The 16,784-nt window shown below is 36.9% G+C and overlaps 3 protein-coding genes across 3 annotated transcripts; 1 reads left to right on the top strand and 2 right to left on the bottom strand.

Moving 5' to 3' along the window:
* Window positions 1-250: 250 nt before the first annotated feature.
* On the bottom strand, window positions 251-3,158 carry LOC136280452 (histone H3, embryonic-like). The gene is made up of 5 exons (XM_066165626.1): window positions 2,953-3,158; window positions 1,886-1,986; window positions 1,297-1,374; window positions 914-951; window positions 251-617 (listed from the first exon to the last, which is right to left on the bottom strand). Exons 1-5 carry the CDS (start codon window positions 3,092-3,094, stop codon window positions 521-523), a joined length of 456 nt encoding a protein of 151 aa, XP_066021723.1. The 5' UTR covers window positions 3,095-3,158; the 3' UTR covers window positions 251-520.
* Window positions 3,159-8,992: 5,834 nt separating this feature from the next.
* On the bottom strand, window positions 8,993-12,493 carry LOC131771059 (calcium load-activated calcium channel). The gene is made up of 7 exons (XM_059086815.2): window positions 12,390-12,493; window positions 11,128-11,205; window positions 10,631-10,696; window positions 10,453-10,499; window positions 9,988-10,055; window positions 9,657-9,801; window positions 8,993-9,307 (listed from the first exon to the last, which is right to left on the bottom strand). Exons 1-7 carry the CDS (start codon window positions 12,448-12,450, stop codon window positions 9,221-9,223), a joined length of 552 nt encoding a protein of 183 aa, XP_058942798.1. The 5' UTR covers window positions 12,451-12,493; the 3' UTR covers window positions 8,993-9,220.
* A 98-nt stretch (window positions 12,494-12,591) lies between these two features.
* LOC131771057 (mini-chromosome maintenance complex-binding protein) lies at window positions 12,592-16,778 on the top strand. The gene is made up of 2 exons (XM_059086813.2): window positions 12,592-13,213; window positions 13,983-16,778. The coding sequence occupies exons 1-2, from the start codon at window positions 12,667-12,669 to the stop codon at window positions 15,290-15,292; spliced, it is 1,857 nt and encodes a 618-aa protein (XP_058942796.2). The 5' UTR covers window positions 12,592-12,666; the 3' UTR covers window positions 15,293-16,778.
* Window positions 16,779-16,784: the final 6 nt, after the last annotated feature.

Below are 16,784 nucleotides of genomic sequence, written 5' to 3'. Positions count from 1 at the left end.
GACAAAAGTGTTATTGTTAGGAAGGTATTTTCAATTAATCTCAAAATAATACGCAACAGTTTTTTTCAAAGCACACTGGCAAACAGTAACGTACAAACACGAACAATGTAAACGGTCTCTTTCGATTCATCCAATATTTTATAATTTACTTCAGTAGTATTAGAGATAAGTAGAGCTGCTTTGAACCAAGTGTGGTGAGTCCAACTTGTTTAAAAAAGATCACTATCAAAAAAGAAACAGACAACTTAAAGACAGTGTACAGTACTTAGTCTAGTAAATAATTTTATTTCCTTCTGATGTACGAGTAGTTCCGTTAAATAATTACAGCACTCAGTTCAAACATTCAAAGTGATTTAAAATTTACTTCAAGCATGCATTTAAGTTACATAAAACAAAATAGAAAAATAGAAAAACTAAAAGTTGCTCAAAAAATATTACATGAAGTAAAATACATCTTTTTAAAAAATAAAAGTGCTCTTCCATAGTTTGGTTTATGAAGTGATGAAATATTCATTTTCAATCAACCAAGCCCATCATGTCGTCCACGGATTCGCCTGGCCAGCTGCATGTCCCTGGGCATGACAGTAACTCTTTTGGCATGGATGGCGCACAAATTACTGTAAAAGAAACAAGAAAAACAAAGAGAACAACACAGGAACCAATTGTCATTTAAATCTACATGCATTACAATAAAGAAATAAATACTTCACTCATGCACATTCATTTACATGTGTACATGTAAAATTTCCAAAAAATAACATACAATTAAGTTGAAGCACACTGATTATATTACACAAATAAAGAATGTTTGAGAAAGAATTAGTAAACAACTATAAATGAAGAGAGTAAAAGGGAACAAGGTATTAAAACAAAAAAATAACATTGTGATGGATATAAACAACATGAATGGTACGCATCCTCAAAAAGTCTAACAAGGAATGCTTCTGCTGCCTGAAAACAGAAACAACAAACATCTTCAAACATTATACAACTGTATTAACAAGTGCAGAGTCCTCTATAAACTATTGTGGATAAGTGTTACTGGGTAATAAGTTATAATGAAACATTTTCCAGGGATAAAATCACCCAAATAAGTAAAATATCAACGGATGGAAAACCTATTCACACCCCCCCCCCTCCCATAGTAACCAGCCTCAAAGTTAAAAATTACTTTTGCACAACATCTACCAAATGTATCACTATGTCTTTAACACTTCTGCAAATTATTAAACTAACAATGTAGATATACATAGGGTAGAATAAACCATACAGCAAAAATTTCACAGAATTCCTTACCTCCTGTAATGCTAGCAATGCTGTTGCCTGCCACCTTAACTCTACCTGCTGGTAAAACTTGTCAGCAATTTCTCTGACCTATAACAAACAATAAACTAAAATATGTAACCTCTGTACATGTACATATAACTGAAGATAAAAAAGCTTACTTGTATAATTTTGTAATAACATAGCAAGAAAATCTAAACATTCTAGCCAAGTGATATCAATTACATTATCAAATTGAAAAAGAAAGAGGTAGTTGTGATTAAAATTACCAGTACTGTTCCACACAAGGTCCACTAAAGGATTTAATCATATCAGTAACTAAGTTTATGGTTAAGAAGTTGTTGAGAATCACTAAAAAGTCTCTGTACATTCCAAATATTCTGCAAATGGTTAGTGACAAGAAAAATAACAACCCATTAAAGTTCTCTTATTCATTGAAAGCAATTAATATAGAGGAAGGGTGGGATGATAGATGATAACATTATGCTGAAAGTTGAACCTTAAATTTTTAAATGATAAAAGTGACATTGCAGCACTTAAAAGTTTCTTAATACAACACCAAACTTTGCAACATTCATGTTTAACTTAACATCAAACTTACCACCCTGAAGAAAGGACTTTTTCTGAGTAAGAGATGAGTTGTCTTTTGGTAATGTTTAATTTCCATCAGAGCTCTAGTCCCTGGTCTATATTTCCTCCTTTCTGCAATCAAATTGAAAGACAACATGAAAGAAAGAAATTTTGTTAATCACTTAGAGCAGAATGGATTACACTCTTACCATAAGACAAGTGTATGTGTCAAAATACATTTGCTAACAATAATTATTTACATTTCAAAATAACATTGTCACACTCAAACATTAACTTTATTCCCAAGGTGTCAGTAGACCCAAACCCTGAGAGCAAGGCTCGTTTTAGATTATGATTTTTTATCCATCTCCCTACTAAAAACTGTGGTGTACAGTCAATGGGCACTTCCAGTATATACATTTGAATATTGATATAAAAACTGTGAGGAGTAAATTACTGTCATCATGGTTACAATGTTTGTCATTATGACAGACTTCCATACAGAGATTTTTACTTAACCTCCACTTATTGAAATTTTGCATAACCCAATGAGACCAAAGAATATTTCCACAAGCAATTTCATGACCTTCTCACAAGCAATGACATGACTTTTTCAGGGAAAAAGGGCTGACAAATTCAATCCGGTACAGGAAATCTCACTTTGAACACCATGCTGGAATTTTCTGATGATAGGATAAATGTTTAGATAGTTTTCTCCCGAATCATACCACTCTCGTTGTCTTGCGGAAAAGCGTATGAAGTGAATGGACCGCATGCACTTGTTTTCTTCTTGCAATGTATTGAAATTACTTGCTTAAATCACGAGAGAACGCGGCTCTAGGTACTGTTTGATTCTCAGTTATTTTAATATTTACGACATTAAACCTTCTGTCCGCAATTTCGTGCACAAAGTGGGCATGTTGTTTGTCCAATTACCTGGCTGATTTCGATAACGTTTTGATCTATTAAAATATGACGGATAACTCCAGGTCTAAACATAAACCGACAAGTCTTTCATCAGTCATGCCATTTTCTTTCATCATAATGACAAAGTAGTTAGCAAATAATGACATGTAAATTTTGATCAAATCAGCTTACTTCGTGCACTGCCTTCATCAACAGGAGCTGATCTTTTAGCATTACTGTATATCACTTCAGCTGTTGAGAAACTGCGCTTCTGGGGGCTTTTCCCTTTCCTTTTGTCACTATGTGATTTTTTTTCAACCGCATTTCGAACCATAACTGACACTTTCTACGCACTAGTGGAACGCTTCAATTTCCCGCTTGTCATGCAGCCGCGCCAAGTCTTGATGCAATAGACAAACTGTACGGCGTCCATGCGCACGATTCATAGGGTCAGCGGACGCATCATGAATGAGGATCAAAACACTTACATGGAACGAACTGTCCCAGATCCATAAAGTAGTGTATCTTGCTGAGCGGGCCTCACCTGTAATATTAGAAGCAGCTTCGGGCCTTACCTGTAACACTATAAGCAGCTTTAATCTGCTTACCTAACAATACGTTTTCATTTCACAACGAATGTAAATCTTGAACCGGCAATTTCTACCGGAAAGTGTCTGTGGGACAATATAAGTTTAATCAATGGTTTCCATGACTGATCTCATGAGGTAGCTAAACTTTATCTTGCAGCTACAGAGGTGCACGCATATACATGTATACCAATGGAAATGGAATTTATCTTCAAATATTTATATGAAAAGCTATTCCCATACTTAATATTGTCTTGAATTTGATTTGCACTGCGACTATTCCGGGGCACTAAATCCCTTGTAAAACCGTGTAGTAATATCGGTGAGCACTGAATCGAACTTCGTAGGACGAATCGTCACGAATAATTCACACAAAGGAAAAAGAAAATTTATACTAACCTTGGCAGAGAAAAACAGTGTCATTTTTCCGAGGCTTAATTATGAGAATGTCACATATCGATTTAGGAGTACTTTTATTCAATTTAGCGTGATAAATGGTGTCTGAACGTACGATTGAAATTAAAAGTTATTAATATAAAATGTGACAAACCAAGCACAACCTGGGACAAATCCCGCATTGATCATTACTGAATTACTTTGATTCTGAATGTAGAAGCCAAACACAACAACAACTACAACAACAAACGATCAAACAAAAGGAGTTTTATAGAAGATTGAGACTTCAATGCATGCAATAATCAGTAAACTTTCGTGAAACAAAATCTAAAATTTATCGAAATGGACCAATACTTTTGTGTTTAATAACATTTAAAGGATCTTTGACTGTAATCATGGGTACAATAGAAACCATGCAAAACAGAGCTTATGTCCTATACCGGTCTAGGTTCAACGATAAAGACCATGTCTCCGTAAAGACCAAAAAAAGACACCGCACACCCTCCTTCGATAAGAACCTTTCCTATTAAAAATTCCATTGTTCTGGTTGAGATAAACCAAAATTTTGAGAAAATACTAAGAACATACCCAGGGTGAGAATCAGTTTAGAACATCTTTATTTTTCTCCTTTTTGTGAAGTTTAAGCAAAGGTAAAAGAAATGTAAAACTGTGGTCTAACAGGACATTTAACTTAAATACTTAGCGGCCTTTTTTCAACAATAATGTTTTCCTATTGCACGATACACTGAAAACAACTAACTGGTTTGAAGTCGAACTTAGTCTGGTCACGTGAATAAAGGGTACGTTTCTAGAGAATGAAACTGTGGTGCTGCGTCGGTGCGAGAGTGTAACAGGGTAATTTGGTATAATCAACTGAGTTGATAACGTAAATTGGCCTCCGGAAAGAGTTCAAAGGCTAACGTTTCGAGCGTTAGCCCTTCGTCAGAGCAAATGATAACGGGCTAACGCTCGAAATGTCAGCTTTGAAACTCTTTACAATCGCCAATTTACGTTATCAACTCAGTTAATAGCTAGTGACAAATTACCCTCTTAGGTCTGGTCACGTCCGACTTGATTTATTAGGAACGTTTTAAGGCTTCAGTCGCAAAGAAAAAAACATGAGAGCGTTCAGCCTCAGCTCCAAAATTAGACGTTCTTATAAAAAAAAAAAATAAAAAAAAAATATATACATATATATATATATATATATATATATATATATATATATATAAGGGGTGTATATATATAGGGGTGTATATATATATATATATATATATAAGGGGTATATATACATCTTATAGTGTGAAACCGCCGTTCGTCAAAACTGTTTGGTTGCCAGAATCGGGAGAGCCTACGCAAGATAAAAAAACGACCTTATTCATGACGTAAAAATTTCTTTTCTGTACAAAGAAACTGACGAGAACAAGATATTGAAAAGAAAGTTAGCAAGAAAGGCACGACCCGGGAACATAGCGCGGTAAAAACAAGCTTTGAGTTGTCTATTCACTGAGCTAGCAGACTTCGGATGCTTCCATCTGATTTTGGTTTGGACGGTGCCGTTCAATTTTTAATTGGCAAATTTTGTTTGATTGCGGAAAATTCTGTCCTTGATTCTGAACGACTATCATCTGTCAGTTCTCATCATGAACGGTTTTCCATTTCGAAAGCGTCCCTCAGGTTTCGAAGAAATTTTCCGCTTATTTCGGAGGGGTCAGCTTGAAGTTTGAGTGAAACTAACCATAGCCCAAGAGAAATAAAAAGAGTTGCTTTTACTCCCTGAATCTTTTCTCGTTTTCTATAAACCGGACTCTTTATTTTTTATTAATGAAGACCAAAAAATTGGTGTGGCCAGTAGCCATGGAGTGTAATTGGTGCTTCATCGGAACATGATCCAAATACTGTGATCATAAGTCTTGGTAAAAATTGGATGTAACCAAACATTGACGTTCTGATTCTGCGAACAGAGACCTTTAACTAGCTAAATAGATTTTTAACATAAAACCGTCGAATTGCAGACCGCAATCGCACCATTTTTGCCAATCCAACACATTCTCTTGCATGCCACTATTCGAGAGAACACACAACATGACGTAAGCGTATTCTGGAGCTCTCGCAAAAGGATAATATTATTCAAGCAAAAAAAACACGCAAGGGTTGCTATTTCATTTCTTTCCTACTGAAATAAAACCGACGAAAAGGTGAGACAAGCATTTACGTGTTTAAGGGTACTGACGACTAAGAAATTTAACCATTTTGAGATGCACCTCTTTCTAATCAGGAGGCGTCCGAAGTTTCCGAGAAATTTCCTACGTACTAAGTACCTCATGATTGTCCAACCGGCAACCTCGCCCAGTAATTAAAATCGGTATTTAGCCGGCAGGGTTTCGGTGGTGTTCGGTGGTGTTCTTCGCCTGAACCCTTTCACGCGCTTTGTTCATATTTATTCAAGCTTTTCGAGATAACTATAGATTTCATCAGAACTCAGCCGATATTAAAAATCGTTGTATCTGTTATGAAAAGTTAGACTATTTGACCTCCGGGCACTGGATTTGATTCAATTACCTGTCAGATTTGACAGTAAATGATGGTTTCTCGATTCATTTTTGAATAACATTCAACAAGACCACTTTAAATCACCCTAGATGAAACATATCAAATTAGTTTTCGCTCTATCCATAAATGTCCTTTATTATAAAATTTTAAAGTCTCATCAATTGATAACTCGCTGTTTGTGTAAGTGTTAGTGGGCTTCAAATAAAATAATTCCTTAACTTATACTTATAATTCTAAAAGGGTAATGATAAAAAAACCATGAGACATTGTAATGAGTAATTTGTGATATGGAAATTGTATGTTGCGGGCATGACTGTCATGTATAACACTTGAATATTATATCAGTATTCGTACGTTCCACAAAGACACACGTTCTATCCTTTGACTCTAAATTTGAGGCATTTTAGCCACTTTAAGGTATAGTTTTTCATTTATCACCGAGAAGGTGACTGATGTTTACCCGTCATTGAATCAAGGCCCATCAAATGAAACTCGCTTCCTTGTACTTTGCTTTTGATCGTGCATGTATGAGTTTTCTTTCTCCCTCGTTACCAGAAATCGGACACTGAAGTGAAATTGGGGGAAGAACACAACTTGTCGATCGCGGCGAGCTTGTCCGTGAGCTTGTCAAGCTGTACTGTTCTGAAATGGCTCTTTTGAACTTCCTAACCACGCTGGGGCTACTAAGAAACTCATCACAGTTATGGACTCCAGGGCCTCTTTGACTCATGGAGGCCCTAGACGATGGGCACACAGAATCTTGAGAGGACCATAATGGCGAGCTGTCCAAGAAAATACCTTGTTTTCTCCGATGTTTGATATAACATGGTGTATCACTTTGTACTTCCCATTTATCAGACTCATCTTCAGTAATCCTTTTGACCCTTTCGTCTGAAGAAGGAGATGTTTTACCAACTCCTTGTAATCTCGAGAGTCGACGTTGTAAAAGTCGCTCCCTCTCACGGCAAAAGGCCCTCTCTTCTTTTGATTTAGCTTTGTCTAGCAGCCACGTCTGCTTCTTAAACAATTCTTTCTCACTAGCGTTTCTTTTAAGTAGGTATTTGGCACCGTTTTTGGACAAAATCACCTCGGGTGAGGCATTAAATGTGGACATCTTTATATCCCTAAAAAAATCAACCTCCCAAGCCTCACGCGTGAGGCAGATGAAATCTAATTTGCCGCAGACTGAGAACAAATTGAACGAAGAATGTTTATATCGTTAACATGTCTACGGGCCTCTTCCGCCGCATTCCATAATTGACCGCAAGGGAAAATTTTAACAAAGAAAGTTATTTGTTCAACATATTATGCATGGGTAGGGGTGCCCTCTTTTGTGACGTCAATGAACTCGGGCCCCCGTAATAATGTATTGTTTGTACGTTGGAAAGCAATTCCCGCCGTCAAAAGGAATTTGTAAAAGATCATTTGATAAAAAATATGTTTCTAAAATATCCGTTAGCTATTGCCAAACGTCATTTTCCTTTACTTGTCCCGTTTCTTACCGTGTCAGGGACTATTGGTATGATTAATAGCATTCATTTTGAATCTCGTTAAAGAATCTTTCCCCGTTAACTCTTTGATCTTTAAATTTCTCAGAAAAGCTGGCTGCTTAGCAATTTATAATCGTGTTTTGTTTACGCCGAAATAAAAAAAAAACGAGAAACATGACCTCAATTCAGCCTCGATTGATTTTTAAAAAAGATCTCACGTTAACTCTGCCTAAAGCTAAACCAATGTGAAGGAATACAAGTTTTTTACTAACAAAATAGTCACTGAATGTGTCTATCATATCCACCTATCTGATAATCAATTGAAAAAGTAGTTGTTCCTCTCTATGGAAACCTTTTGCAATAAACGAAGTTAACAGATACGAATTGACGTTTTCTCCATTGAGCCTGTATCATGAATGGGTGAATGCGCGCATGTCTTCAGCTACCTGATAACCAAGGCAAGCTAGTCGCGATGACTCTTCCTCAACCGGCTTTTCATGATTTCCTTTAGGGGTTTTGCTTCCTCGAAGTCATAAAAAAGGTGCACGAATAATAACTGCCAAATTGACCAAAAGCTTAATCCTTTGTTAGTTAACTGATTTCCAAGAAAAGCCATTAAAGTTTTAAGTAGAGATCAAGAGAATATTAACTCATAAAGATCTAGTCTTCTCATCACGAAGACAAAACCCATTTCAAAAGAGTATGTCTAAATTTTTTTAATTGTTTTTACTCAATTTATTTCTCACTAAAGTAAAGTGAGGTTGTATATCTCCATGTTTTTATTCTTCCCATGGCGTGATGGGTTTACTTCGGTTTGGAATGATTTAACTGAAAAACAGATGGCGGAGCGTAGCAAGTATAATTTTGCACACGTGTTAAATGGAGTCGTGTTTTATAAAGTGCCATTTGCGCAAAAGGCAGTGCTTCATTCCCTTTATAGACTGGCAAAAAATATTTTTAAAAAATCAAGCTTTCGGTATATTTCATCGCTTTGGAATATTCGGGACAACCAATACCTCCATACTACGTTTTCCTTGGACTGTTTCAATAGAGCCAGTTGGTTATCCCGGCTCTACCTCAACCAAATCAGTTCTGTACGAATTCTTCAAGGTATTTAACGACAACCAAACTCTCATGGCAAAAAACAAACACCTTGGAAAAAAAAAAACATACGTGGAAAGAAAAGAAGAAGGAAAAATGGAAATCTCCGAGTAACATCAAAAATTTAATTTTTGACTGTGATAAATGTACTGATAGTTACATGTACATTTACGACAATATGGGGCTTTCCTAAAAGTTCACTAGCATTGTAACACCTGGGGACAGACATGCTTAGGAAGACTGTTTCTGTAGGTCAATAAATGGTCCAAACAAGTTGTATTGTACAGAATTCCAAGGCAAATGAGTACTCTGTGGCCAAAACTCCTGTGAAGTTTACTTGGTACCCTGTGGTGGTGTCAGCAGACCACCAACCTTGCTTGCAGCTCTAGATGGAGCAAAGCCCAGCATTTTTTGAATATTCTGAGAAGAGAAAATCAATGATCTTAATTAGGTTCAGCAAAGGTAACATCAAGTTACTGAGAGAATCCAGGTAGAGGGGCCCATCTATACACATAAAAATAAGTTTTTGACAATTAATCAGTACAATTCTGCAGAAGGATAATTGAATGATCAATTGATGATTAACTGGTTGTTTGATTGTTTAATTAATCAACTGTCTGCCTGACTGATTGATCAACTGATCAATAGGTTCTGTGATTGATAAGTTGCTCACAACCAAAGGGCCTTAACATTAGAAAGTACAGTGTTGTCTATACTGTATCTATGAATGTTGCTAAATACCTAGCTAGGAAAAAAAACTTGCACAAACCTGTCTTACAGACATAGTACAAAGAATATACAGGAAGATAAAGGAGCAGTCAGTAAAATCTGTGCCCATTAAGTTGCGATGGGACAAGCCTTGAAGCCAAGAGTGGGGAACAAAAGGAAGCTTTGCAACAACTCTGCCATCAAATCTGAAAAATAGGACAACACAATGTGACAAATATAAGGCAGCCCTCTCTAACTTGAATTTAAGGTAATAAATGTAAATAATCTGTATATGGAAATGTCATTGCTAAAAATTAATCCAAAAATTTTTATATTCTGTACAATTGCAGTTGTAAAAACCATCACTGAATGTTTTAGGGTCACACACTTACATAGAATTAAACATGCCAATAAGAGCTGTAAATGTAAATCCAATGGCAAAGATGGACTTCATTTTCACCTTCAAAAGAATTACAAATATATATCACCATTTAACACACAAGACGTCAAGTCAAATCAAACTACAGGAAAGCTATGCAAGAGGAGGGGGTATTCATCGCACAGAGGAATTTCATGAGAGATACTGTTGTATACAGTAACAATGTTCTTGAAGCTTGGATTGCAAAAATTTAAAGAATCCAGGCAAACAAAGTAAAGGAATTTTAAGTTAATTTTTTGCAAATGTTTGAAACTCAGTTGTAACCAATGATTCTTGTTAATAATTTCCACGGAATCATGTGCCAAACAGCCATTATTGATCAGAACTGAGTCAACCTAAACAAGATACGGTAAAATCATATAATTCTTGCACACAAAGTGAATATATTGATTATACTTGAAATAAAGAAGTCTCTCACCATTGAAAGGTCTCTGTTGTGATTCTTAAGCTTCTCCTCAACTCTTTCTAAGAAAAGGCACAAACCCAAACAATTGTAAAACACACTTCACCAGGATTTCATGTAAAGCAGTTGTAGTAATATCATCCAGTAACTACATCAAAAAGAAAAAACTAATTATCATTCTTGGTATGCTTACCCATTTTCTTCTTCTGACCTCCCCCTTGTCTGGGAAGATCTAAGATATTTTCTTTTCTCTTCTCCACTAAGAAACAGAAGTAAATACCATCAAGACAAAGCTTCTAGGTATTTTAATAAAATTCAGTCAATGTTCTCTAGAGTTGACACAGTACAACAATTTGACTGAAATAAAAGCATGAAATATATGTCTATGATCATTATGGAAAGATTGTAATATTACAGCTTTGATCAAAGAGAGCTGATTCACTTGATGACTTATAACTTTTATGTAAAATATGTAAACATTCTTCTCGTTATATAACTGCAGTGCATTGGTTTACCAAGCATTACATAGCATTACCACAGTCAGGACACTTCTTTTTACTTGATCATATTGTAAATCTACTCTCCTAAGTAAAAGTAAAATATCTAATTACAAGCATTGTATGGTAGTCCATGATTCTTGATCACTGAATAAAAGGTAGTTGAATACTCTACAATAACAAAGATACTCACACTTTTTACTATCTTTTTCGACTTCTGCAGTTAACTTCTTATATTTGTCTGTTCTGTAAACCAATAGATATGTGATTCCTATAAAAGAGAAAATAAAAGTAAGGTTGCTACAATCTCTTTTTTTGCTCCCTTGATAAGTGTTATTAAATATACAAAACAGATTTATGGCCAAATACAATAAAATATTTCCTACGATAGTGATACCATAACCCTACTGCACAAGAAACTAAATATAAAAGAAATGTATTCTTATGAAGTCCTGCATATCTTTGGTCAGCATATGAGGTATCACCTCCAATGAACATGTGCCATAAAACGTGATTTAATTTTGAACCCCATAAACATTGGTAACTCTTTGTCTAATTTTTATACCCCATATGTGGCATATTTATTGAATTGAAAAAAAAAGAAAGAAATTTACACTTGGACTAATTGTGGTGACTGAAGCATTACGATGAGCTTGTTAATAGGTTTGTGACAGTACAGAAATATGAAAGGTGATTTAGGGTTGTTGATTGTTTTCTGAAGTTGCTAGTTAAGTTAGAAGAACTAATATTGTACATGGAAACAGTGTGATTGTTTGTTGCAAGATCATTTACAACATAATGATAAATTAAGCCACAAAATGTATATTACAAATGCAGAACTGGGACGATTTAATTCTATGATAGGAAAGGATTTCTTCTCCTTTTTTCACTCAGTCTGGCAATTTTTTCCCTCATTTTTTTTAACACCAAGGCTTGAAACAGTATGAAATTGATAGCAGACAATTTATTGATGTTACAAGCAGGAGTTAACCCTTTAACTCCCAGAAGTCATCAACATGAAACTTCTCACTATATCCTCACAATATCCAGCAAACAGGTAATGAGAATATTCAAACTTATCAGGTAGAAGTTTTTATCTTGATTTAACACCTAATTCTCATCACTACTTTACAAGGAAATGTGTAGCAGCTTGAGGGGAGAATTATCAATTTGATCTTGGGAGTTAGTGGGTTAATAAAAATTAAAGATCCCCATATTGAAAATCAAACAGTTACTATGTACAGGTAACAGTAAGATATAACCATAACTCTCCGCATGAGGAATCCTCGCAATTGCAATATCAAAATCGTGATAACCCCTGCAACCGGCAGCGGACTTGAAAGAAATTCAGTCAAGTTCAAGAATCTCGCTTGATGTGCCATTCACTCGGTTGAATCGAACCACATCTCACGGCACGGTTTTGGGCCACCGTAACTGATTTCGAAACAAACTTACCTTCAGAGAGAAGTGCAGTAGCTACTGAAATGAAGAGAATAAGGATCGTGTCAGCCAACATTTTCACGATCCAAATCGTTGCATCAAGATGGCGGAGACGCAGCGAAAATAATTTATGCTTGAGCCTGCATACACATGCAGCCAACAAGGTGTTAGCAAAATATCATGCGCGCATAATTCTAAATTTTCCCGGGAAAACTACCACGAGGGTCTTGCCAAAAAATTTCGTTTCAGCGAGCAAAGTGTTTACTTATACAAACAAGGAGAACATTTAGCGATGCCTTGCATAGAGGACTGGCTCACTGACCCCCTCAGTGTTATTGAAGGAATATTCAATGAATCAGGAAGCCCAGATCATGAAAAAGTCGGCGAGTTTTTCTCGAGTCGATTGCAGAAGAGCGAAGCTCTCCAACGAGTTCCTTCTTTGAATGACATTCCAAGTCATCTTTTGAAATCAAAGAATTTAGTTAGATTCCGATGCATGGTGCAGGACATGTTCGATCCTGAGTTCTACCTGGCCGTGTATGAAACCGTGAACAAGGTGGACAACTCATCGAAATTGCGGTGTGGAATGTACCAAGATGTCGTCAGATGTCCTGAAAATTTTGAACTTCGCCTAGAGTCACCGAAGAACGTAACCAAAGAGAGGCATATATTTTACTGCGTACCGATACCAGGAGAGACTGACTGGGCGAGAAAAGCATTTGCAGGGAGAAGAGAAGCTTCAAACTCCGAAGCACAAGCCTCTGAGCGGAAGAACACAGTGCTCAAAAGAGATCTCGAGGAAGACATGGACGATGAAAATACCCCAGCTGTTCAGCGTGGTAAGTGCCTTTATCACTGCTTCAAGAGCGGTCCCTTTTGAATCATTAATTTCAAACAACGATAAACACACAAACGAAGAAACTATCAATTTTTAGTTCCCTCTATGTTCAGTAGGATATTTTACTGAATTTATAGGCAAAATGATGGGAAAGAAAATTGTGTTTACAATAGCAGTAATTCATATTTACACCTGACAAGCTAAACTAATTGCAATCTTTTCATAAGCCTCTATTCCAAAATAAACCAGATCTTGAATAGATTCAATTATCAAAATGAAAAACAGTGGATTAAAAATTGCTTTTTAGCAATATACACAAATTAAAAAGGGTATATTTGAAAATGTCATGGCATCGCATATCTTGCTTCTTGCCTCTCTGCACCTGGTATTTCCCATTCCAATGTCTCAAGTCCATTAATACCTAGCCTGAGGGGCTAGCATAGAAGGTTCCAGATCGCAAAAATTCCCCCCTCCCTCCTAACTTTTGGAATTTAAAAGGCAACATGTAAATAGGCTCTGAATTTTATTCACCTTCTCTTTCAAAATAAGCAAAATCTTCCTATAGAATATGGGTTTTATCTCAAAGAGGATAAACAAACTACAGTTGTTTTAAAGAGTTGGTTTTGAGCATCTCAGAAAGGATTGTTGTTTCTCTCAGAATTGGTCTTCATATTATTTCCCCCACCCTGCCCCTCTACCTCTTACCCCATGCCTTTCATTATTACCACCCTTAGAATAGCACCCTAATTTAAATTCATTTCCTCCTGTAGGATGGCAAGTGCCTCATGATGCCTGCAGTGATGATGCTAAAAGATCAAGACCCAGTGACACATCAGGTGGTAGTAATGTTCCAACCCATCAGTTAAGCACTGATCTAAATTTTCCTCTCCCGAACGAGCATGGCACAGCTTGCCTTGTCCATGTCTATGATCAAGAAAGTACTCTGAAGGTAAACGACATGGTAGAGTTCATTGGTGTGTTGTCAGTTGATCCTTGTCTTGCTGTGTTCAATGATGATGATATGGGAGATGGTAATGAGCAAGGGCCATTAGGCCCTGCCCATGATGACTTAATCACTCCAGAGGAACAAGCTGTTCATCATCCACCTCCTTCACTAGTGCCACGGCTGCATGTGTTAGCATCTCGCAATCTAGTCCACTCTAACCCATCTATCCCCAGCAGCATTACAGGAGAGGCATCTGTTCCTATTTTGCAACAGCTTGCTGATGTAAGAGGTGAGTTGGTGTCTCTGCTGACCCAGCTCATGAGTGGTGATAGCCTAGCTGCAGAGTACTTGCTCCTCCATTTGATTTCCTCAGTTTACAGCTGGACAGGAATAATGCCTATTGGAAAGTTTACTTTGAATGTCAGTGGGTGTCCATCCTCAGACTCATTTCCGAGAGAAATGCACAAGCTTGTGGAGTACCTTGTACCTAAGTGTCATTTCCTGTCCATGACCTTAAACAACATGAACTCACTGAACTTTGTCCCCAAGAAAGACTACACAGCAAATCGTCTTAAGAGCAGCATCCTTCAGTTGTCCCAAAGCACCAATTTGATTGTGGATGAGACAGCTTTACAAGCAGGCCAACTGAATGCAAATGGTGTCAACAATGTCACAGCCCTGGGAAATGTCATCTCCTGGCAGAAACTGGAGTATGACTTCAATTTTTACAAAGCAGACTTCACCACCAATCTACTGATACTGATCCTGTCAGAAGGAAAGTCACTGCTTCCTGCAGATTGTCACGTGGCTCTCAGACCCCACCAATCACCCCAACCTGTGGAGAGGGCTTTGAGCAGGATCTCAGCAGTCACCATGGAGCGCATGCGAGCATTCTTGGGTGTAGCACGTCTGGCAGAGTATTCTTTGTCCTCTGAGATGCAGAAGATTCTTCAGGATGACTTTGTGAAAAGCAGGCAAGAAAATCAGAGCAACATGACAGCTGAGGACTTCCATCTCTTGCTTTTGTTGTCACGGCTCATGTCTCTGAGTCACGGGCAAAGCACCTTAACACCTGAGATGTGGAACCAGGTTAAACAGATGGAAAAAGAGAGGAGATCTAGACTTATCTGTTAGTTCTCACCACTAAGTTGATTTACAGGTGTTATGTTTATCCACTGCACAGAGCTAGCCTGACTGAGCCCTGCAGAAATTGAAACCTATGTGTTTATTGATCATTGTCTAAGATGATAATGCTATAAAACTTGTGGTAATATGCCTGTTCGTGTATAAGTTTTAGATGCATAATACTGACTTTGATTGTTTTGCTGGATATAAAAACCACCATTTTGTATTATTGGCATAAATTTTATTCAACCTTCATCCTCTCTTAATACATGTACATGTCAACCAGTGATTTAACAAACATGACTGTTGATACCATCTTCATTTATATCATCATTCTGTATAGCATTACATATTGAAATTCCTATCCTGGCAGTATGCAGGAGGTTTATCATTATGGACCTAATTAAACAGCCCAGCCTGCTACGAGTCTCCAATAGTTCAGTGGCAAAGCACCCAAAGTACCAATTAGAAGGTTGTGGTTTGGACCCCTATTGGCTGCACTTGGCATTCTTTTTCTCCAAGCATGGCTGTGTCATTTACTGACTAACTTCACTGTAAACGGCTTTGATATTCAACAAAGTTTAACGATTGTACAATATAACACTTAATTTGGTTTTACTAGTACTCTGATCTGTAAAGGGTATTAGTGGCATCTAAAATGTACATCTACTAGTCCCTAATGCAAGTAAATGAACTAGCAGGATATTGAAATGTTAATAATGAGTGTTATCATATGAGTTGTATGTCCCTGCACAATTCTGTGTTCAGTCCTTATGTCATGACCTTGTCCAGCCCTCCCAAGCAGTCAATAGTTTATATTAACTTACCAGAGATCAAACGCACTTCACTTATCCATGACTATTTCTAGCATTATATAAATATCTCTCATCCATGGAAAGGTCTGTGGGCATGGAGAAACAGGACATGAATTTTATTACCATTTTACTTAGGCAAAGCAGAACATGTTCATGGAACTTTGTAAGAAGCAAAGATTCAGTAAGCCATTGAGCTGAGAAAGTTTTACAGGCAGGTGATGTCCCTAGATGTGGTCTGTGTCTTCATGTAAATCCAACCATGCATAAAATTACATTCTGCATGTACAAAAAGGTTGTAAATTGAAGCTCTGCCTTAATCCTTTAACTCTCATAATCTGTGTTAATTCTCCCCTGTAGCTGCTACACATTTCCTTGTAAATTAGTTGTAAGAACTTGGTGCTAGATAAAGATAGCAAGTTTGAATATTCTCATTAGCTGTTTGTTGAATATTCTCATTAGCTGTTTGTTGAATAATGTATGGATATTATAGGGAGAAATTTCATGTCAGTCACCTCTGGGAGTTAAAGGGTTAAGGTTTTGAGAGAAAAGACCTAGAGAATGGAAATTTGAATGGACATAACACCTAAATGCACTGACTTGAATTTCGTGATGGGAATCTTGTTTTCCATGAATCCGTGAGCTGTTAAGAATAAAGGCTTTAGGAAAGAGTTAAGAAACAACGACCA

This window comes from Pocillopora verrucosa, chromosome 4 (assembly GCF_036669915.1).
Source record: "Pocillopora verrucosa isolate sample1 chromosome 4, ASM3666991v2, whole genome shotgun sequence".
Classification (NCBI taxonomy): Eukaryota; Metazoa; Cnidaria; class Anthozoa; order Scleractinia; family Pocilloporidae; genus Pocillopora; species Pocillopora verrucosa.
Note: the sequence above shows the minus strand (reverse complement) of the source record. Positions and strands in the feature narration are given on the sequence as shown.

What these genes read in the sequence shown, in the direction of transcription:
- LOC131771057 (XM_059086813.2), top strand. Translation starts at nt 12,667, where the DNA reads ATGCCTTGCATAGAGGACTGGCTCACTGACCCCCTCAGTGTTATTGAA. An exon ending in TACCCCAGCTGTTCAGCGTG is followed by an intron (nt 13,214 to 13,982) that starts GTAAGTGCCTTT and finishes TTCCTCCTGTAG; the next exon opens with GATGGCAAGTGCCTCATGAT.
- LOC136280452 (XM_066165626.1), bottom strand. Translation starts at nt 3,094, where the DNA reads ATGGTTCGAAATGCGGTTGAAAAAAAATCACATAGTGACAAAAGGAAA. An exon ending in TGATGAAGGCAGTGCACGAA is followed by an intron (nt 1,987 to 2,952) that starts GTAAGCTGATTT and finishes ATTTGATTGCAG; the next exon opens with AAAGGAGGAAATATAGACCA. An exon ending in AAAGTCCTTTCTTCAGGGTG is followed by an intron (nt 1,375 to 1,885) that starts GTAAGTTTGATG and finishes TGTTTGTTATAG; the next exon opens with GTCAGAGAAATTGCTGACAA.
- LOC131771059 (XM_059086815.2), bottom strand. Translation starts at nt 12,450, where the DNA reads ATGTTGGCTGACACGATCCTTATTCTCTTCATTTCAGTAGCTACTGCA. An exon ending in TACTGCACTTCTCTCTGAAG is followed by an intron (nt 11,206 to 12,389) that starts GTAAGTTTGTTT and finishes TCTCTTTTATAG; the next exon opens with GAATCACATATCTATTGGTT. An exon ending in CGAAAAAGATAGTAAAAAGT is followed by an intron (nt 10,697 to 11,127) that starts GTGAGTATCTTT and finishes TCTGTTTCTTAG; the next exon opens with TGGAGAAGAGAAAAGAAAAT.